The following is a 22,640-nucleotide window of genomic DNA, read 5'->3' on the forward strand; positions in this document are numbered from 1 at the left end:
ATGCCTGGCAAATGTGTATTCTACACAGGATCTTATCTGCCAGTCCCCCTCCTAAAGTTTTTTGGGTTTGAGTATTTTAAAATATTTTTGATCATTTATTTGATAGATAATGAGAGAAACTGAGAGGGAAAGCAGAGGTAGAGAAAGAGACAAATACCTGCCACATTGCTTCACCACTTGAGAAGCTTTCCCCCTGCAGATGAGGACCAGAGGCTTGAACCTGGGTCCTTGTGTATTGTCATGTGTGTGTTTAACCAGGTGTGTCACCACTTGTTTTTTTTTTAACCATAGTACTGCTCAGCTCTGGTTTATGGTCATGCTGGAGATTAAACCTGAGACCTTGGACACTTAGATATGAAAGTCTTTTTAAAATATTTATTTATTCCCTTTTGTTGCCCTTGTTTTTTTTTTTATTGTTGTAGCTGTTATTGATGTTGTCGTTGCTGGATAGGACAGACAGAAATGGAGAGAGGAGGGGAAGACAGAGAGGGGGAGAGAAAGACAGACACCTGCAGACCTGCTTCACCACCTGTGAGGTGACTCCCCTGCAGGTGGGGATCCGGGGGCTCAAACGGGGATCCTTACCCAGTCCTTGCGCTTTGTGCTACATGCATGAAAGTCCTTTTTACACAACTATCTCCCCAGTCCCCTCCCTCATGAAGATCTTCAAGTCATGATTTGGTGCCTCCTAAACACTGTTTGAATGAACAAGTCATGTTCAGGCATGTTTCACTGCATGTATACACTTTATTGAAAGTTAGACAGTCAGGCGGTCATGGTGGCGGCCATGATGGGGTTGGCAGAGTGGGTCAGACGCTCACTTGCTGTAGCTTTTGGGTCCTCTCTCTGGGATGTCTTCTCCAAGCTCAAAATCAGCCGACTGGTTCTCCTCTTCACTCCCTGCAGATGGCCCATCCTTAGCTTCATCTGAAACAGGTTCCAAATAGGTCAGGATTATTTCTCATTCATCTCTTTCTCTTTGAACAAAGAGACCACATCCTTGGATAGGTATTCTCTGCTAATGCCCCACTGAGGGACATTTCCAGTGGTTGGCCATCTCATTTATCAGCTAGCTGTAGGGACAAGCTAAAAGAACAATGACTCGGGAGTTGGGCGGTAGCGCAGCGGGTTAAGCGCATGTGGCGCAAATCGCAAGGACCGGCTGAAGAATCCTGATTCGAGCCCCAAGCTCACCGCCTGGATGGGGAGTCGCTTCACAGGCGGTGAAGCAGGTCTGCAGGTGTCTGTCTTTCTCTCCCCCTCTCTGTCTTCCCCTCCTCTCTCCATTTCTCTCTGTCCTATCTAACAATGACAACAATAATAATAACTACAACAGCAATAAAAAAAAAAAAAAGGGCACGGGAGTCGGATGGTAGCACAGCTGGTTAAGCGCAGGTGGCGCTAAGCACAAGGACAGGCCTAAGGATCCCGGTTCAAGCCCCTGGCTTACCACCTGTAGAGGAGTCACTTCACAGGTGGTGAAGCAGGTCTGCAGGTGTCTTTCTCTCCCCCTCTCTGTCTTCCCCTCCTGTCTCCATTTCTCTCTGTCCTATGCAACAACAAGGACATCATCAACAACAACAATAATAATTACAAAGATAAAACAAGGGTAACAAAAGGGGATAAATTATATATATATATATATATATATATATATATATATAGAACAAGGGCAACAAAAGGGAAAATAAATAAATAAAAAGAAAAAATTTTTTAAAAAGAAAGAACAATGATGACTCTTGGGTTTATCGACAGACAACTCTTGGTCTTGGAAGATAAAAACAGACTTAGAGTCTCAAGCAAATGCTATTCAATTTCACTGCTCTGTGACAAGCTCTATGAGAATCTCTTCCTGCACAAAGGTATCCTGTCTCCCCTCCAGCATCACCTCCCCTGGCACGTCTTCCCTGACCATCTGCGGTGAAGGGAGCCATCCCTTCTGTAAGTCCCCACTAGTTTGGGTAGCGGCTCACATCCTGCCCCCAGGAAAGATGCATAACATTCACTGGGCTATCTTAACCCCACACCCTGCTGGAAGCTTTTAGGCACATTTCACTTTTCACTCTATTCCCAGTAACTCCTTGAGGATTTATCTGCTGGTGTTAATACATCCCCAATACAATGTTCTCTTCCACAGGAAGAGGTAGAAATTCTTACTCCTCTCCACTCTAGAATGACCTCTCTAAGATGTCTGTACCAGCTTTCCAAGGGCAGTGAGGGTGTAGGCTGGGTGGTGACGCACCTGGTTGAGTGCACACATTACAGTGTGAAAAGACCCAGGTTCAAGCCCCAGGTCCACACTTGCAGGGGGTGGCTTCATATGTAATGAGGCAGTGCTACGGGTATCTCTCTCTTTCTCTCCCCCCCCCCCACAGCTTCCCATTTCCTATAGATTTCTCTGTCCATAAATAAAATAAATACAAATATTTTAAAATAGATCCTTCCTTCTCTACCCACCCCAATGTGGCAGGCTGGCCCCTGTATAACCAGCCCATAGCCTTTCCAGCTCTGTCACTCTTGTGCCAAGTCATTTCTCTCTGTACTTCTTTCTCTTCCCTCCTCCATCCCCGTGTGCACTGGAGGCCCCTGGATAAAACATGTCCCTCAGACTGAGAGCTCTTCACTGTGCTGACAGCGGCTCAGTGAGCCAACCATTGACTTTAGTCATGGCCCCATCCTGCTTTGCACCTGGCTCCTGTCTGCTCAAGGCTCCCTTACCCGCTGATGCCTTCAGAGACTGGATGTACTTGGACCAGAAGGAGCAGTCGGCCTTTTTCAGGCCCCGTCGATTGGGGAGCAGGGCACTGAACTCCTTGTAACTCTCCCCACTGGCGTAAGGGACAAAGTCAGGCCATGGGGTTGCAAATTCAGCTGCTTTCCTGGAGAACTCATGAGGATAGTTGGGATTTCTGAAAGAAAAAAAATATGACGACACTGATGGAGGGAACTTGCTTTTCTTTTTTTTTTTTTTTTTAAGATTTTATTTATTGGGGACCAGGCGGTGGTGCACTTGGTTAAACACACACATGATAGTGTGCAAGGACCCGGGTTCAAGTCCCTGGTCCCCACCTGCAGGGGGAAAGCCTCTGGTCCCCCACCTGCAGAGCTGCAGGTGTCTATCTGCCTCTCTCTCCCTCTCTATCTCCCCCTCCCCTCTTAATTTCTCTCTGTCTCTATCCAACAATAAAGAAAGAAAGGAAGAAAGACAGACAGAAAGAAAGAAAGAAAGAAAGAGAGAAAGAAAGGATTTTATTTATTCATGAAGAAGACAGGTGGAGAGAGATACAGAGAGAAAGAAGCAGACATCACTCAGGTAAATGTGCCGCTGGATATTGGACTCAGGACCTCGTGTTAGAGAGGCCAGTGCTTTGTGCACTACATCACTTCCTGGACCACAGAAAATTGTTTTTCATTTTATCATGTGGGACGAGTCCCCATGGGCACTTGATCTCTGAGGACTAAGTCACCCATCTCTAGATGTCAAAGCAGGAATACCTTTCTTAGTCTACCTGGACACCCTATCCTTGATGGTGGGCCCAGATTCAATGACACTTCCTTAGCAGAACATTTTGGCAAAAATTTATCTATTTATTTATTATTTGTTGAGAGAGAGAGAGAGAGAGAGAGAGACTAGAACACTTCTCCTGCCTATGCAGTGCTAGATATTGGATTCAGGACTTCAGGCATGTAAGTCCTGCTAAGTCACTTTCCTGGTGGTGGCCCCCTTCAAATTTTCTACATCCCAAATTCAAAGAAATATTTTCCCACTCAATTCCCATAACAGACTTATGAGTTCATTCTGGCCTGCTGTTGAGTTCTATATCTGTCCATCTGTCCATAGTGAGCAGATGACCTTCCCAGAGAACCTAGTACCATGCTGGATGGTCAGTGCATGCTTAGCACAGACAGAGATAACTAGATACAGTGTGGTGGTAGCGTTATTTTATTTTATTTTTTATTGGATAAAGATAGAGAGAGATTGAGAGAGAAGGGAGAGATAGAGATGGAGAGAGACAGAGAGACACCTGCAGCCCTGCTTCACCATTGGTGAAACTTCCCCCACTCCCTGCAGGTAGGGACCAGGGGCTTGAACCTGGGTCCTTGTGCAGTGTAGAGTGTGTGCTTAATCAGGTGCGCCACTGCCTGGCCCCAAGGCCAGTGGTAAGTACTGAAACATCTCGGAGGAAGAAAAGGTGAGTCCAGGGCTATGGTGGCGCCTCCAGGCTGAGACTGAGGGGAGGGCAGGGGAGGGGAGGGTAGGGGAGGGTAGGGTAGGGTAGGGGAGGGGAGGGGAGGGGAGGGGAGGGGAGGGGAGGGGAGGGGAGGGGAGGCATAGCGTCGGCCAGCAGGTTCACTTACCCAGACCGGATGAAGTTGGAAAAGTACTGCATGATTTTCAGCGACAAGCTTTTCTCCTCCAGAGTGAACTGTCCCTCATAGGCAGGGTGGAAGGGAAGGCCAAAGGCGTACTGAACATCTGCCAGTAGCTCCAGGCTGAGGACACCCAGGCAAAGAAGCAGCAGCAAGAGAGAAAAGAATTATGAACTGCTGGAAATACCAGAAGAGTCCCAGAGCACTCTCTCCTCCCAAAGGCTTCACTCCTGCATCTGTTTAGATTCCCACTGCTCGGTGCTCAGTGTAACTGAGACTTGGCTGTTGTCCCTGGGGCAGTTCCTCCCGGGGCTCTTTGCTGAAATGTGTCTGAGGCCGAGTGCTTAGCTCTCGGGAAACAATGCCGCTAAGCGATGTTTTGAGAAACTGCCTTCTGACTATAATCTGACCAGGACACTCAAGATCAACTATTGGCATGTTCAAAATAGTCTATGTTCATACTCTTGTTAGAATGCAAACTGGTACAGTCATTGTAGAAAACAATATGGAGAATCTATAAAATACAAACGGAAATGCTTTACGATCCACTAATTCCACCCGTTAGCATATAGATGAAATACAAGAAAACACTAACTTGAAAGGATATATGTATCCTTCTGCACCCCGTAATGACCCTGGGTCCATACTCCCAGAGGGATAAAGAATAGGAAAGCTGTCAGGGGAGGGGATGGGATAGGGAGCTCTGGTGGTGGGAATTGTGTGGAGTTGTACCCCTCTTATCCTATGGTCTTGTCAGTGTTTCCATTTTATAAATAAATATTATCTTCACTTACTGGATAAAGACAGATGGGAATCAAGAGGGTAGGTAGAGACAGTGAAAGAGACAGAGACACTGGCAGCCCTGCTTCACCACTCACAAGGCATTCCCCCTCCCTGCAGGTGGAGACCTAGAGCTCAAACCTGAGTCCTTGTGCACCCGACCAGGTGTGCCACCAACCGGCCTTCATGTATATAGTTGCACTATTCACAAAAACCAAAATATGGAATCAACCTAAATGCTCATCCATATATAGCTGGATAAAAATGTTATGGGAGATATTTGGGAGCTACTCTCTTCCCTGACCCAACTTTCTAGCCCTTTTTCCAGCCATGATATCAACTCCCCATTCAATAACTTTGGTCCACCTGAATACCAGAGGTCAGGCTCAGAAAAAAAAAAAAAAACTAGTATAGTCACAGGCCCTTTGGAATATAACTAAAATAGGCCTACTAGCTATCTTCAAAACAGAGACCCCAAATCTTCATCTGCACTACTCCAGCCTTTAGGTTCATGATTAGTCAACAATTTGTATGGCTTTATATGTTAACTCTTTTTCAGCCACCAGGTTCCAGATGCTACCATGATGCCAACCAGACTTCCCTGGACAGATGACCCCACCAATGTGTCCTGGAGCTCTGCTTCCCCAGTGCCCCACCCCACTAGGGAAAGAGAGAGGCAGCCTGGGAGTATGGATATACCTGTCAACACCCATGTTCAGCGGGGAAAGCAATGACCTTCCACCTTCTGCATCTCATAATGACCCTGGGCCCATACTCCCAGAGGGATAAAGAATAGGAAAGCTATCAGGGGAGGGGATGGGATACAGAGTTCTGGTGGTGGGAATTGTATGGAGTTGTATCCCTCTTCTCCTATGGTTCTGTCAGTGTTTCCTTTCTATAAATAAAATTTTTTTTAAAATATGGGATATATATTCAACACAATACTACTTGGCAGTTTAAAAAATGAGATTGTATCATTTGGGACAAAATGAAAGGACCTGGAGGTGGTTTTGTTAAGTGAAATGAGAGTTATAAGACAACTACAGGGTGGTTTCACTCATATGTGAAATGGAGATAATTAACACAAACAGACTAACAACTGCCTTCCACTTGGTGAGAAATAGGTAGTTGTCAGCAGAAAGGGGGCACCTTTCACTATGTGAGTTATACACACATATTGTATACCCCTGAACTCTTACAGTTCTGTAAACCACTGTTAAATTACTAAGAATGAAAAAAGTTGCCAAGCAGGGGAGCGAGCATAATGGTTACGCAAAAAGGTTCTCAGGCCTGAGGCTCTGCTCCCAGGTTCAACACTGAACCATAAAGCTAGTACCAGATATCCAGGCACCAGGTAGCGCCTGGAGACTTCTGAGCGGCTGAACAGTTGGAATTACAACTATGGTCATAAGAATCTTCTTTTGGTGACATGCACCTGACTGCTGGGCACAGAAGGACAGAAGGACGGACAAGATCCTGAGTAAGTCAGCTGACACACACTGTCATTCATTGCCCGTGTAACTGTGGATGAGTCACTTGTGTTCTCTGTCTTTGTTTCCTCATTACTAAAAATTGAACTAAGCCAGCCACAGCAAGTGAAAACTATCTGAAACAAGCATTTTCACAAGCACCCCGCATTATTATATTTATGGCTAGAACTTGCCAGTATGGATCCCCTCCATGGAGGTGTCAGAGAAGGAATCTGAAACCCAGCGCTAACAGTGTCCGGTTAGCAAGGGGAGAATCATCTTCATAAAGTGAGGCCGGCGGTCTCTCTGTATCTATAGTTAAGTACTGGGCCTACGACAAGTGAGTTTTCAGCTAACCCCCAATTTTTTTTCTTTTTCTGAGATGGAGGTGACAGTATCATCAAAATGTACAGGATCCAGGGCCTCAAAAAGCCAAGATCCTAATGTATGGGCCCTTGATGTGTCATCAGGCTGAGCAAAGCTAGTGTCTGTGCTCAACAAGTTGGCCTGAATTGCAGGAGTTTGATTCATACCTGTGAAAAATAACTGACCACTTTCTGAGCACCCTAGGATATGCCAGATACCAGGAGGGTCTCTGTCTGGTCTGAGAAGTAACTCGTGTCACCTATATACTTTACAGCCAGACTCAGAGGAAGCAACTTTCCTGAGACAGGAGATTGCGAAGATGCGAAGTTGAGTCTCCCAAGTCCCAATTCCATTCACTATACTACTAAGGAATTCTAACTGTAAGCAGGGGACAAGGGAGGGTCACTCAAAAGTGAAAATTACATATATAGTATTGGATAGAACTGAGAGAAATTGAGAGGGGAGAGGGAGGGAGAGACAGAGAGACACCTGCAGCCCTGCTTAACCACTCCTGAAGCTTTCCCCCTGCACATGGGGATCATGGGCATGAACCTGGGTCCTTGTGCACCATGTGTGCCACTGCCTGGCCAAATTACCTAAATTTTTATTGATGTTTTCATACCCCAATGCTGGGCTAGTGTGGGGGTGCCTCTTCCCAGGCACGTACTCTCTGGGTTGGAGCAAGCCTGGGCTGCTTCTCACTCAGTGACACAAGGGAGATGACTCATGAACCAAGCTCATGGTGGCAAGGCAATGCAATTCTTTATTGATCAGAGAGCCAAGGCTTTTTAAAGGACAGACCCGGAAGTGGCAAGTGAGAAATGGAAATGGCTAGGAAATGGGCAGAGAAAGGCAAAAGGGAGCTGGAAAGGTAGGAACTTCCTTAGCAACTGTTGTGAGGGTTTTAACTGGTAGTATTAATAATACCCTGCAGGCAAGGAGGGTCTTGAGGGTAGAAAGAAGATAGATCAAAGAAATGGAATGGGTGGGGAATCTTTCAGGCAAAATAATGATTATGTCGATAGGCCATAATATCAGGAATGCAGGGTGGAACAGGGGGAGCTGGCTTAATGTTTTAAGGAATGCCAGGCTCCTAGAGGCAGAAAAATGCAGGGTGCTTTGTGAGGCTCCTCACAATTTCCCGACACCCCAAAGGGAAAAGAAACAGAAAATAATACAAAAGCATGCCAGGAAGATTGAAGTTCTAACAAGAAAAATAAAAATCATCTCTTGGGCTGGCAAGTCAGCTCACTGCATGCACTTGCTTTGTGATGTACACGGCCCAGGTTTGAGTCTAGACTGCACAGTAATCAAAGAAGCATTTGTACTGTGGTGCTTTCCCCCAACTCTCCTTTTGTCTGTCTACCTGGAAAAAAAAAAAGATCCTGGAGTGATGAAGGCCCAGTAATGACATAAGAAGCCATCTCTGTGGAGTTGGGAGGTAGTGCAGCAGGTTAAGCACACGTGGCACAAAACACAAGGACCTGGCATAAGGATCCCAGTTCGAGTCCCCAGCTACCCACCTGCAGGGAAGTTGCTTCACAAGTGGTGAAGCAGGACTCAGGTGTCTGTCTTTCTCTCCCCCTCTCTGTCTTCCCCTCCTCTCTCCATTTATCTCTGTCCTATCCAACAAGGACAACATCAATAATAACAACAACAATAAAAAACAACAAGGGCAACAAACGGGAAAATAAGTAAATAAAATATATTTTTTTTTAAAAAAGAAGCCACCTCTCATCTCTTCGACAAATGGTGTTCGAGAAATTGAGTTGAAACATGCAGAAGAATGAAACCAAACCACTATATCTCACCAGACACAAAAATAAATTGCAAATGGATAAAGGACTTGGATGTTAGACCAGAAACTAAGGAAAATGTTGGCAGAACTTTTTTCTATCTAAATTTTAAAGGCAATTTCAGTGATATGAATCCAATTGCAAAGAAGGCTAAAATAAAAATAAGCCAGTGGGACTACGTCAAATTAAGAAGCTTCTGCAAAGCAACAGAAGAACACCACCCAAAGAGACCCCTCACAAAATGGTAGAAGACCTTTATGTGCCAGCACCCAGGAAGCATTGAAGAGCCATTATTTTGTCTAATACAGTGAGCTTGTTGATCATGTCTTCCAAATAAAGGCACATTTCAAACAGTGTGGTAAACAGAGACAAACTCTTAAAACCAGAGCCCTCTGGTAAAATTTCAGGACAACCACATCAGATCTGAGGAATCTTGGAGAGATACACAGATATCTTGAGTCCCAGTGACAAAAAAATGTAATGAGAGGTAGCAGTAAAATATTTAAATTTTCTGGTTCAGCAGTTGAAAAGATGACACACTTATCTTATGGTCTTGTCAATATTTTCCACTTTTTTATTTTATAAATTAAATAAACATAATAAAATAATAATAAAAAGTGACACAATGGAGAAAGTTCTGGACTCTCAACCCCAATGCCCCAAGTTTGATCCCTCGCATCTCATGTGCTAGAGTGAAGTTCTGGGTTGCTTTCGCTTCCTTGTCAGATATGTCTACATCTGTACCTTTTAAAAATTAGAACTTCTGGGAGTCGGCGGTAGCACAGCGGGTTAAGCACACGTGGCGCAAAGCACAAGGACCAGCCTAAGGATCCCCACCTGCAGGGGAGTTGCTTCACAGGCAGTGAAGCAGGTCTGCAGGTGTCTATCTTTCTCTCCCCTTCTCTGTCTCCTCCTCCTCTTTCCATTTCTCTCTGTCCTATCCAATAACAATGACATCAGTAACAACAATAATAACTACAGCAATAAAACAACAAGGGCAACAAAAGGGAAAATAAATATTTTAAAAAATTAGAATTTCCTAGCTGCATCTTACCCAAAGACACCTAATTTCATCTGGTCTATTCCTATTTTGGTGTTCTTGTTGATTATACAAAGTTTCTGCTTTCTATCTTACCACCTTTCAGCCACCAAGTTGCAGACACTACTATGACACCATCCTGACCTCCCTGGGCATACAACCTCACCCACGTGTCTCAGAACCTCACCTCTGCAGAGCCCTGCCCCACTAGGGAAAGACAGGAACAGACGAGGGGATATGGGTCCAACAGTCAATGTCTATGTCCAGTGGGGAAGCAATTCTAGAAGTCAGAACTCCCCCCTTCTGCTCCCCATAAAGAATTTTGGTCCATCCTCCCAGAGGGATAAAGAATAAGGAAGCTTCCAATGGAGGAGATGGGATAGGGAACTCCAGTGGTGGAAACTTTACCCCTTTTACCTTAAAGTCTTGTTAATCATTATTAAATCACTATTTAAAAAAAAAAGGCTAAAAAGAACATAAATAAAATAAAGTTTGTAGATTGCTTCCAAGTTCCTCTATCAATCTATTTTTCTCCACCACCACCACCCTCCCCTTTTAAAGAATGGGCAGTGCTTAACGTGACATTCCAATTTAGTTTCAGAAGATCATGAGGTCACTGAAATTATATACAAAGTAACATGAAATTGCACATCATTGTTGAGAGAGGAATAATAACTTCATCAGCTTCTCAATTAAATAGATCTGTATAATGGTGTGCTTGGTAAGTGTTTATTTGCCTCTTGCCAGTCTCTGTGGTATAAATATTCATACCACAGACACTGCAAGATACCCAAGTGACATCTTGGAGTTGGGAAGGTTGGCGGAGGGGTTGGAATTTGTTCTTGTGAACTGGTGCAAGCCAGTTCCAGGACCCTACCCCCACCACCACATTCTGTGACCTAGAAGACTAGAGAGCACTGCTTTGGGGGGGAGAGGCCTGGGAATCCAGCCCATCTGATCTGTTTCACTCAAGAGCTTGCTGTGTATGAGGATGTCTGCTTATTTTTTTCCTTAGCAGGGCTGATTATTATCAGGATGCTGGAGCTATTTGCAGCAGTGAAGGCAGACGTGGGGAGGAGGAGCACATATTGGGAGCCTCGGGAGAGGCCAATTGGGATTTTGAGGACCAAGCCCTCTGTGAGTGTGGGCCTGACTCAGAGCCCCAGGACCCTTTCTTTTAGAAGAAGAAAAGATCTGGATTCAGCACTAGCAGAGGAGGCGCTGCAGAACACACCAGGGCGAGATAAGGTAAAAGGAGATGCTCATTGACGTGTTTCAAGGCTGGGGACAGATAACTGACTTCGCTGTTTTGATAAGCTCTGGGCCTGGTCACTGAGAAGTCATAAACTCAAACCCATGCGGTGGTGCGGAGGTCAGGTCCTGCTGGTTCTCTTTGACTTTTAGCTTTAGATTGTACTTGGTGTCGCAGTTTGTTCAAGTGCCACTCATGCTGAACTTAGATCAGCTGGATTGTCCCACTGTCCTGTGTGGGTTTAACTCTTCAAACCTTAGTCTCTCTACCCGTACAATGGGTTAGATCAACTCAATTTAGCATCCATGTGTTATTACTGGATGGAAGGATTGATAGTGAGCGCAAGTCTCTAAATATTTCAAGTTGGCAAAAAGAACGGTTATTGTTGCTGACATTGGTGATGTTATACTTAGAGTATGGCGGGGTGGGGTGGGGGAGCTGACCAGTCATGTGGCTCAGTTCAGGGAAGACTGAGTTTCAGTGACAGGACATGACTGTTAGGATGGATAAGGGGCAAGACACAGGCTGTCAGAACAAGACTGCACTTGAGTCCCACTTGCTGAGTACACACTGCGTGCTGACCTGACATGCTGGGAAAATAAAGATGAATAAACCAGTCACAGGCCACAGAGGTTAGCATCTAACAAGAGATACAGATAACACAACATTTAAAGAACTCAAAGTTGAGTTGGTAAGAGACAGAGATGAACAGAGAGACAAATACAAGGGATCAAACCCTTGATTCAGGTTCATATGAGAAAAGAGGGAAGAGATAACACTTGTTTCAGATAAGGAGAAAAAGAAGAGTTTGTGGATGATCAAAGAGAGGAAATCATGAAAGATTAGTGCCTAGAAAAGTCAGGAGGGCAGTCAGTAAGTTGATACATCAGGAAGGGCATTAGGGAGAGAACTGCAGAACTTGTTGTTCCAATTATTATTATTATCATTATTATTATTATTTTGCCACCAGTGTTATTGCTAAGGTTTAGTGTTCATGACTCCACTGCTTCTTGTGGCTTTTTTTTTCTTTTATCTTTTTCAGACAGGATGAGAGACAGATTAAACAGGAACAGAGACAGACAGAGAAGGGGAGACGCTGCAGCACTGCTCCTCTGCTGGTGAAGCTTACCCTCTGCAGGCCTCCCCCTGAGGTGACCTGGGGCTTCAGCTGGGGACCCTTGCCCATGGCAACATATGCGCTCTATTGGGTGAAGCACCTGCCAGCCCCGATTGCCATTTAAGTAAACTTCTAGACTAGGTTCTGGTTCTGTCTGGAGGACAGGAGAGGGGAGTTTAGCTGAGCATAGTGGTAGAAGAAAGAATGTTGATTACTGTAGTTGGTAATGAGAGCTGTTCATTTTTCAATAGGGAATCGGATATACTTCAAAGCAATTACAATTATAATTACTTGGTGCTTCAGTGAGCAGTTGAAGTGCTAATATGATTTTTTTTAGAGTTTAGGGATTATACTTTCCTCCATTAAATTTCAGTTGCGATTTCTCTTACAGAGTCTTCAAGACTCTGTCTTGTATAGCAAGCACACTGAAAAATGCAGCATGTTTAAAAAAACAGCTGCAATGTTCCCCAAGCCAAGAAAATCAAAATGTTGGGACCCATCAAATGACGTGTTTGTTGAGGTATTTCAGACTCTGTCTGTGAGCAGTGTGTGAGTTAAGACAGGAGGAACTGAGGTGAATGTTTTATGGGGACAGGTACACAGTAGGATGGGGCGCAGAAGGCTTCAAAGCGGGTAATTTGCAAGGTGGGTCTTTTAGAAAAAAGAAGCTGAGAACTGAGAAATCCCAGGGTCTTTGCCCAGGAATGAAAATATGTGTGTGTGTTTTTTGCCTCCAGGGCTATTGCTGGAGCTCAGTGTCTGCACTAGGAATCCACTGCTCCTGGGGTCATTTCCCCCCATTTTGTTGTTGTTGCTGTTATTGTGGGATAGGGTAGAGAGAAACTAAGAGAGGAATGGAAGACAGAGGGAGAGAAAGATAAGACACCTCAAGACCTACTTCACCATTAGTGAAGTGACCCCCGCCCCTGCAGGTGGGGAGCTGGGGGCTCGAACAGGGATCCTTGAGCAGGTCCTTGTGCTTCCCACTATGTGTGCTTAAGCTACCACTGCCACTAGGCCCCCAATAAAATCTATTTTTAAAACATAATACCCCAACCTTGCTTTTATACTCTTCTACTCATATAAAATCCTTGTTAGGCTGTCATTTCAGGGAGATTAACGTTGCATTTCAGCGAGTTACAAAGCAGAAGCCACATTTCCGAGGCTACTCATTTCTGTTTCCAGGAACAAAGAAACTTTTTACTCCTTGGCACCTGAGATGAATGAAAGCAGAGGTGGTGTCCCTAAAAAAGTATACTAACTCTTGGCCCCACTTATTCAAGGACCTGAGCTGAGGAGGTGGGCTGACCTGTCCTCCTACAGATAAAGAAATGCAGTGACCTACCGGGACCATTTTGACATGAACAAGCCGGAGGGCTGCAGGGGGGAGGGGGAGGGTGGTCTTCCACTGAAGGTGAATTGAAGAGTTTGGTGCGGGGGACAGCCCCTCTGATGGACTGATTAGTGCCTATGCCAGAGATTCCTGCCTGCAGGAGGAAGTTCGTTGACCTCACTGCCATAAAATATACTCCCTTTCTTATCTCTAGCCGGCATCTCCAGATAGCTTCCGCCAAAGGAAATGAGGGAGGCGGAAGAAGTCCTTGGAGGATTCTCAGCCTGGCTCTGCCTCTTGCTGCTTGCCTCCGGCAGGTGGAGATGCCTCTTGGATTCATTTTCTTCATCCTGTGAGGGAACTAATCATAACACTTACTACAAAAATGTGTCAGCTGGGATGGGGGCCTGGTTAGTAGCGCAGGAGGTTAAGCAATCAGTAAGAAGCACAAGGATCCCCATCCAAGGCCCCGGTTCCCCACCTGCAGGGGAGTCGCTTCACAAGCGGTGAAGCAGGTCTGTAGATGTCTATCTTCCTTTCCTCCTCTATTACCTTTCCCTCCTCTCTCAACTTCTCTCTGTCCTACTCTATTTTTTAAAAATGGAAAAAATGGCTTCCAGGAGCAGTGAATTTGTAGTGCTTGCTCCGAGCCCCAGCAATAACTCTGGAGGTGATAGGAAGATAGGAAGAAAGTAAGAAGGAAAGAAAGAAAGGAAGGAAGGAAGGAAGGAAGGAAGGAAGGAAGGGAGGAAGGGAGGGAGGAAGGAAGGAAGGAAGGAAGGAAGGAAGGGAGGGAGGGGAAGGGGAGGGGAGGGAAGGGAAGGGAAAGAAGGGAAAGAAGGGAAAGAAGGGAAAGAAGGAAGGAAGGAAGGAAGGAAGGAAGGAAGGAAGGAAGGAAGAAAGAAAGAAAGAAAGAAAGGTAGCAAATGTCTGTTGTATGCTACCAGATGGTCTCATTCATATTTGGAATATGGAGAATTGAAACGCACACCAAAAAGTAGCCAACCTGTCTGTAAGAACTTGGGCAGCTAGCACGGGGGCTGAGAGCAGGGACAGAACTTCGGTGGTGGGTGTGGTTCGGAACTCTACCCAGCTCTCTTATTGCTTGCAAAGCACTAATAAAAATGTGTCAGACTTTGGGAATTTGGAGTGTGAGGATCTGGAACTTTCATAGTGGGTGTGGTGTGGGACTATACATTGTAATCTTGTGGTCGGGCAAACTATAAATAACAAATCAAAACTCATTTTTAAAAAATGGTGTACAAACTGCCTAGCTAGATACCTTGTATAAAATTCTTTCTCCTTTGGCAACTGAGTCGTCAAATATATTGTGCCAGAAGAATCCACATTGGAAACAAGCAGGTTCCAGGGAGAAAGCGACCAGGTCTGAAGTGGATTCTGGGTTCCAGCCTCTCAAAGCAGCATGGTGGCCGCTTCAAAGGGCACATGAAGGCCATTGGCCTTCAGATGCCTGTGGGTGATCACAAGACCAGAGTTTCTTTTGTAATTTTTTTTTAAAAAATAGTCTTTATTTATTGGATAGAGACAGCCAGAAATCGACAGGGTAGGGGGAGGTAAAGAGGGACAGAGAGACGCCTGAAATCCTGCTTCACCGCTCTCAAAGGGTTTCTCCTACAGGTGGGGAGTGGGGTTCGAACTCGAATCCTTACGCACTGTAATATGTGCCTTCAACCAGGTGCGCCACTATCTGGGACTGAGATTATAGTTTCTGTAGAAAGGGATCCCAAAGTTCTGTGTAGATGATCATGCTTGAAAAAAAGTGCTGTGTTCATCTCTTCTGCCAGAGCCTTTGGTCCCAAGAGTTCTTTCACATCTCAACCACGGAGAAGACACTTGGGATGGATGGAGTTTGACTGGCCTTTAAGGGAAGCTGGGGGAGAGGACTAAGCTCCTCCTGGACTCCATCTAAGATGCTAGACTTTTCTGTGGGAGAGGAACAGCTCAGTACAGTGAAAGAACATATCCACTGACACTGAATTAACCAAGCTTTTTAATTTTCTAATTACCTGACTATATCTGAACAAGTATGCTAGTGTTAACTATCTCATCTATACAGTGGGAAGGAGGGCAGAGAGAGAGATTACAGTTATGTTTATTTTACACTGTGAAGATTCACATCCACATCTGCTAACACCTGGTACACCTTCCATGTTCATTATTTAGAATATGCACCCCGTAGGGAAAACGATGCCCTAAGAAGAAATGTCTCAAAAAGACTAGAGAAGCTGTAATGTTTCTCCTTTCTAAGTTGCCCAGTCTCTGGAAAACAAAGTCATAAATTCTGAACTTAGACACTTTTATACACCCTGGTATTTACATTCTGGACTTGTATGAGTGTTCCAAGGGTTGGTAGCATTCCATCTTTAATATATTGTCTTTCCACTTAACTATCTTAGTGAGCATTTTCAGAACCAGCACACCAAAGAAACTACTAAGTAGCCACATTCTTGAACTTTGTCCATTAACCTAGCTTCATCCTGTGTGATGAACACACTTATTTTCCAGTAAAACAAAAATAAATCACTTTCTGAAACTGACCCCTCCAAGAGCCATGATCTACACAGATTTGTGAAGTATGTAATCATCAATATTGATCCAATGAATATTTATCTACTGCTTGTGACATCCCAGATGTTCCTCTAGATCCTAGAGTAGAGTTTCCAGAAAAGCAAGGCTGTTCCCTGAAGTTTTCACTACTTATGAGTGGGGATGGCAAGTGAGAAACAGGAAGGATAGACAACACATACCTAGCGTCAAACTAAATAGCTGTCTCAGAAATGACAAAGGGAAGATCTTGCCAGGTCTGCAGGTTAAGAACATGACCAGGGAACTGGATTTATAGAAGAAGAAGAAGAAGAAGAAGAAGAAGAAGAAGAAGGAGGAGGAGGAGGAGGAGGAGGAGGAGGAGGAGGAGGAGGAGGAGGAGGAGGAGGAGGAGGAGGAGGAGGAGAAGAAGAAGAAGAAGAAGAAGAAGAAGAAGAAGAAGAAGAAGAAGAAGGAGAAGGAGAAGGAGAAGGAGAAGGAGAAGGAGAAGGAGAAGGAGAAGGAGAAGGAGAAGGAGAAGGAGAAGGAGAAGAAGAAGAAGGAGAAGAAGGAGAAGAAGAAGGAGAAGAAGAAGAAGAAGAAGAAGAAGGAGGAGGAGGAGGAGGAGGAGGAGGAGAAGAAGAAGAAGAAGAAGAAGAAGAAGAAGAAGAAGAAGAAGAAGAAGAAGAAGAAGAAGAAGAAGAAGGAGAAGAAGGAGAAGAAGAAAAAGAGGAAGGAGGAGGAGAAGGAGAATAAGAAAGAGGAGGAGGAAGAAGAGGAGGAGGTGGAGGAGGGAGAGGGGAGGGAGAGGAGGAGGAGAAGAGGAAGAAGAAGGAGGAGGAGAAGGAGAAGGTGAAGGAGAAGGAGAAGAAGAATAAAGGAGAAGGAGGAGGAGAAGAGGAAGAAGGAGGAGGAGGAGGAGAAGGAAGGAGAAGAAGGAGAAGGAGAAGAGTAAAGAATGGGTCTTGATTCACATGGGAGTTTATCTTTGCCAAAGAGATGATATTTTATATGTATAATGGAAAATCACTGGACACTGTTAAGGAAACTTATTCTATATGATTCACATTGGTCTTTCCTTTCACTAGCAAAACACAGCTTGCTCAAAATTAGTTTTTTGTTGTTGTTGCTGCTGTTTTAAATAGATTGTAAAATAAAAAGAACTCTGTTATCTAATTTGATGATCCAACAGTTAGTCAGAAAGTAGTAAACATGCTAACCTGTGAAAAATTAACTAGTAAGATGATGTCTGTCTAGTTAATATAGCTTCAGGATTTTTATTTATTGTTAAGGTTATTGGTGTGTCTTCATTTGCTGTTTTTCTACTGTCAAAGACTTTACTTGGAAAATGCCATTTGGGCTTTGTCTTTGAATATTTCTGGTAAAGCCATAAACAGTATGTATAATCTATAATTTCCAATTACAGTTTCTTGAAATCAGGGGCAGTCATGTGATAGGCAATGGACTTAATGAAGCTATATAATAACAATGACAAATCTAGGTGGCATGAGTACAGGGACAGAGTTGACTCTTGGTGATCACACAACTTCCTGGGGAGAATAGATAATACTGGGCCAAGACAGGCCTGTCTTTTCCAAGCAACAGTTGTTAATGCTTTATGGTGGGAAGAAAAATGTTTAGGCCAATCCAGCAAGTCCGTTGAACCCTTTGCCATCACTGAAGTATAATCACATAGCGTTGTGAGACTTTGGGAAGTCATGGAAATGTTGCAAGGGTTCAACAGGGGCCAGTGGTGGTAGCTAATATTTAAAAATCACTTAGAGAGCTCAGTTTTAAAGGCCTGTGTGACAAATATTTTTGTGAATCATGGCCATTTGTAAGGCATGTCATTACTTCATGATTGATTCTTTGGCAGAATCTAATTTTTGCTTATTAGATGTACCCAAAGAGAAGAACAATGACAAAAGTTCAGTTGGTCTATCACTTCATGTGTCCTACAGAGAGAAAGAGAGACAGGCAAGGAGAGAGAGAAGGTGAGAGAGAGGTAGAGAGGAAGAGGGGGGAAAGAGAGAGGAAGGGAGAGAGAGAGGGAGAGAGAGAAAGGGAGAGAGAGGGAGAGGGAAAGAGGGAGAGGGAGAGGAGAGAGAGAGAGGAGGCAATTCTGGGAAGCAAAAAGACTTTCATTCCTCCTTCTCCCCTCAATTCCTTTGGAGGAAGCTATCTAGAGATAAGAAAGGAGTATATTTTATGGCAGTGAGGTCAACAAACTTCCTCCTGCAGACAGAAGACCCTGGACTAGGCACTCTAATCAGCCTCTCAGAGGGGCCGGGCAGTGAGCCTGTTCCCAGCACCAGCCTCTTCAGCCCAGCATCAGTGGAAGAACACCTCCCAGACCCTAGCAACAGCGTGGCTTGTTTGTGTCAGGAATGGTCCCAGTCACAGCTCACCTCCCCAGTGAACACCAGGAGGCTCCAACATTGTGTCCTTTATCTCACCACCTTTCAGCCACCAAGTTGCAGATGCCACCACGACTCCATCGTGACCCACCTGGGCAGACAACCTCACCAATGTGTCCTGGAACCCCACCTCCCCAGAGCCCTGCCCCACTAGGGAAAGACAGAGACAGACTGGGGGTGTGGATCCACCTGCCAACACCCATGTCCAATGGAGAAGCAATTACAGAAGCCAGAATTTTCACCTTCTGCTCCCCGTGAAGAATCTTGGTCCAAACTCCCAGAGAGAGATAAAGAATAGGAAAGCTTCCAGTGGAGAGGATGGGGCGTGGAACTCTGCTGGTGGGAATTGTGAGGAATTATTATATCCCTGTTAGTTTACTATCTTGTTACTCACTAATAAAAATCAATCAATCAATCAAAAAGCTAGTACAGATTAAGTTAAGAACTAAAGTCAGTGCTGGAGACTGATGGCAGGGGTGGGGTGGGGCGGGGCTCCTGCAGTGCTGGGGAAGGTGCTCAGGGCAGGCCAAGGACTGGTCTTGGACAGGGGAGGGGCAGCAGGCTGGCTCTGCCTGCTTGTGAGTATAGGACATCCCAGTACCAGCCTTTCAGAGAAGCTGGCTAGCAGACATGCCAAAGATCCCAGACTCTGTCTCTGAAGTGCACCCCTGGTCTTACCAGCTAAAACGCACTAGCAGGGTGTGACCAGGTGGGCTAGCGGTCCTGCACAGATTCAGGAAAAGTGGTCACCATTTTCCTCCAGGAGCTGTTAGCACTAACCCCTTTCCATGAATGCCAGTATCAGTACCCAAGAAAAGACCATTTTGGTCAAGTCTGAAGGGACCAGAGTGCATTAGCCATGTCTAAAGACATCCAGTTGTCACAATGTGGGGGCGTTTCTCACACTGAGCAGGTGAAGTTCAGGGATTCTGCTAAACAACTGGATAGACTCCCCACCACCTGAACTACAGACATCCTCTGGGTGAAGGTGAGCATATGTGAAAGAAGTGAAGCGGCTTGCTCAACGCCACACAGAACTAATAAGGAGACTTAGAACAGGCACTCAGGACACTTTGGTGGAGTGAGTACAGTCACATATAACTGAAGAGGAAATGCAAGGGGTGAATCCAGATGCAGAATGTCACTGGGCTTTGGGACTGGGACAGAATCCCGTTATCGGTCTGGCTTTTTGTTTGTTTGCTTTTGTTTAACTTTATTGATTTGATTTGATAGAACAGGGAGAAATTGAGAGGGGAGGGAGGATATGAGGGAGAGACAGAGAAACACTTGAGGCCCTGCATCACCACTTGTGAAGCTTTTCCCCTGCAGGTTGGGGACTGGGGGCTTGAACTTGGGTCCTTGTGCACTCAACCAGTGCACCACCACTGGCTCCCGGACTTTTGTTTCTTTATCTGGAAATGTTATGAAGTTCGATGGTATCAACTTCCAGATTCTGTGGTTTTGTTTGGACCTGAATCTTAAAAAGGAAAACTGCTTTCCACATGGTAGATCTTAGTTTATTTGTCTCCTCCTTCAACTTACTGTTCTTTCTCTGGGTTTCCTGAGGTTGGCCCCCAGTTTCAGGGGTAAAAGAAAAATCTCCTTTATAATTCAGGTGAGCAATTAGCAAGCCACATTATGCTGCAGTCAATTAACACTTCAGTTAGAAAGTGGTGATTTACTGTTTTGTTCATGAGCTGTGCCAGGAGAGCTAATCAAAGCCACCAAAAATGGAGGCACGAGACAGATGGCTGAAAATGTAACACACGTACATATATTTAGAATCTGCAGATTGGAGCCAGAAATAAACGAGAGGTGCGACAGCTCCAGGGCAGAACTAGAGTGATGTCTTTTCAGACAGAAAAGATAGACGTGCCAACAATTAAATGGGCTCCAGTCTCTGAATCATGCATTGAGAGGAGCAACTACAGCACAGAGAGCTCCACACTAGGGCTGTGCTTGGAGAGGAGACATGTGGCAAAGAAGCCTGAGGGGACAAAGACAGGGCACACTGAGCGAGCTTACACTGCCTCCCTGGCCAATTGCACCGGCAAACTCAATCTCACCAAGCCCCTGGGATGTCGGTATAGTGACAGCATTCATAGCAGACCTCTGATGCCTAGGACCTTGGAATGATTTCTCTTTCCTTCTTCCTTCCCTTCCCTTCCCTTCCCTTCCCTTCCCTTCCCTTCCCTTCCCTTCCCTTCCCTTCCCTTCCCTTCCCTTCCCTCCCCTTCCCTCCCCTCCCCTCCCCTCCCCTAACTTCCCCTCCCCTCCCCTTCCCTCCCATTCCCTCCCCTTTCATTTATTTTCCTTCCCTTCCCTTCCCTTCCCTCCCCTCCCCTCCCCTCCCCTCCCCTCCCCTCCCCTAACTTCCCCTCCCCTCCCCTTCCCTCCCATTCCCTCCCCTTTCATTTATTTTCCTTCCCTTCCCTTCCCTCCCCTCCCCTCCCCTCCCCTAACTTCCCCTCCCCTCCCCTTCCCTCCCATTCCCTCCCCTTTCATTTATTTTCCTTCCCTTCCCTTCCCTCCCCTCCCCTCCCCTCCCCTAACTTCCCCTCCCCTCCCCTTCCCTCCCATTCCCTCCCCTTTCATTTATTTTCCTTCCCTTCCCTTCCCTTCCCTTCCCTTCACTCCACACCCCTCCCCTCCCTCCCCTCTTCTTCTTCTCTCCCTTCCTCTTCCCTTCTTTTCTCTCCCCCTTCTTTGTCCTCCCCTTCACTTCCTTTTCTCCCCCTCTTTCATTCTTTCTCTATTCCTTTCCCTTCTTTCTGCCCTTCCTGCCTTCCTTTCTCTTTTCTTATTTTCTTCCTTTCCTTCCCTCTCTATTCCTTGCTTCCTTCTATCTCTCATCCCTCCATCTCCTCTCTCTCTTCCTGTGTCCCTCCCTCCCTCCCTCCCTTCTTGTCATCTGCAGTGCTTCAGCACTGGGACCCAGCTTTTGTGGGTAGAAGGGAAGAGGCAGTGGGTCAGAAGGAAGGATCCCAGGGCACCAGCATCTCCTCGAGTGCGGTGAGGACAGAGCCATGTGCATGCTGCAGCAAGCACACTATCCACGGAAGCTGACTTGCAGGCCCAGATTATGCATTTCGGCTTTTGTAAACCATTCCATTCACAGCAGTTGCAAACAGTTTGCAACAGTTCAGAAAAATAACACAGGTAGGTTGCAGGCCTATTGATGCTGGCTGGAATCCTATGGATCCCTGATTTGGCTCTGGTTGCTTTTGTTCTTGTGGAACAAATGCATTTCTTTTTTTAAAAAATATTTTATTTATTTTCCCTTTTGTTGCCATTGTTTTATTGTTGTAGTTATTATTGTTGTTATTGACATCATCATTGTTAGATAGGATAGAGAAATATGGAGAGAGGAGGGAAAGACAGAGAGGGAGACAGAAAGACAGACACCTGCAGACCTGCTTCACCACCTGTGAAGCGACTCCCCTGCAGGTGGGGAGCCGGGGGCTCAAACCAGGATCCTTATGCTGGTCCTTGTGCTTCCCACCACCTGCGCTTAACCCGCTGAGCTACCACCCGACTCCCACAAATGCATTTCTTATTTTTGCCGTGACTCTGAATTCTGGAGCTCAAAGGTGTGTGTAGGCACATCTGTGAGGCTCTTGATGAAGGACTGCAGGAGTGCCACACCCTGCACTGTCATCCTCCTTGAAAAGGAAGAGGCTGCCAGCCATGGTGGAGGTGGCTGAACAGTCAGAGCTCCGGACTCAAGAGGGAGGCAGGTGGAGTTCATGTTCAGGACGCACGCCCGGCATAAACTCCTGAGAGCCCTGGCGTCTGTTCTACCAATAACTTCCCAGGACTGGACTTCTTCCTCGCTGTGGGTGGCCTCTAGGTCCCACGGTCCCTTTCATCTCCATCCAAACCATATGCTCTCCTCATTGGGCCTTCGTGCCCGGTGACTTCCCTTCCTCTAACCCAAAGACAGCTGCTCAAGTCCAGGAAGGGGATCAGGTTGACGTTATAAATAGTTCTGGGCAGAGACCACATGTTTCAGTGGAAAGAGTTCTGAGGCTCAGAGAAGCTATGGGTAAGCAGAAAACCTAGCCACTGCTTGTCCTTAGGGAAGTCCTGGAGAACTCTTTGAACCTCACTCTTTTTTTTCTTTTAAGAATTATGTATTTTAGTGGTGGTGGCCAGT

General features: G+C 45.7%; 1 protein-coding gene across 1 annotated transcript in view; it reads right to left on the reverse strand.

Moving 5' to 3' along the window:
* Positions 1 to 727: 727 nt before the first annotated feature.
* The window catches only part of TG (thyroglobulin), a 302,611-nt gene continuing 280,698 nt past the window's right edge, over positions 728 to 22,640 (reverse strand). The window contains exons 46-48 of the mRNA XM_060202376.1: positions 4,360 to 4,494; positions 2,719 to 2,909; positions 728 to 927 (exon numbers count right to left, since the gene is read on the reverse strand). Coding sequence (XP_060058359.1) covers positions 818 to 927; positions 2,719 to 2,909; positions 4,360 to 4,494 — 436 coding nt within the window. The 3' untranslated portion in view covers positions 728 to 817. The remainder of the gene's footprint in view (positions 928 to 2,718; positions 2,910 to 4,359; positions 4,495 to 22,640) is intronic.

The sequence above is a fragment of the Erinaceus europaeus genome, chromosome 1 (assembly GCF_950295315.1).
Source record: "Erinaceus europaeus chromosome 1, mEriEur2.1, whole genome shotgun sequence".
NCBI classification, from domain to species: Eukaryota; Metazoa; Chordata; class Mammalia; order Eulipotyphla; family Erinaceidae; genus Erinaceus; species Erinaceus europaeus.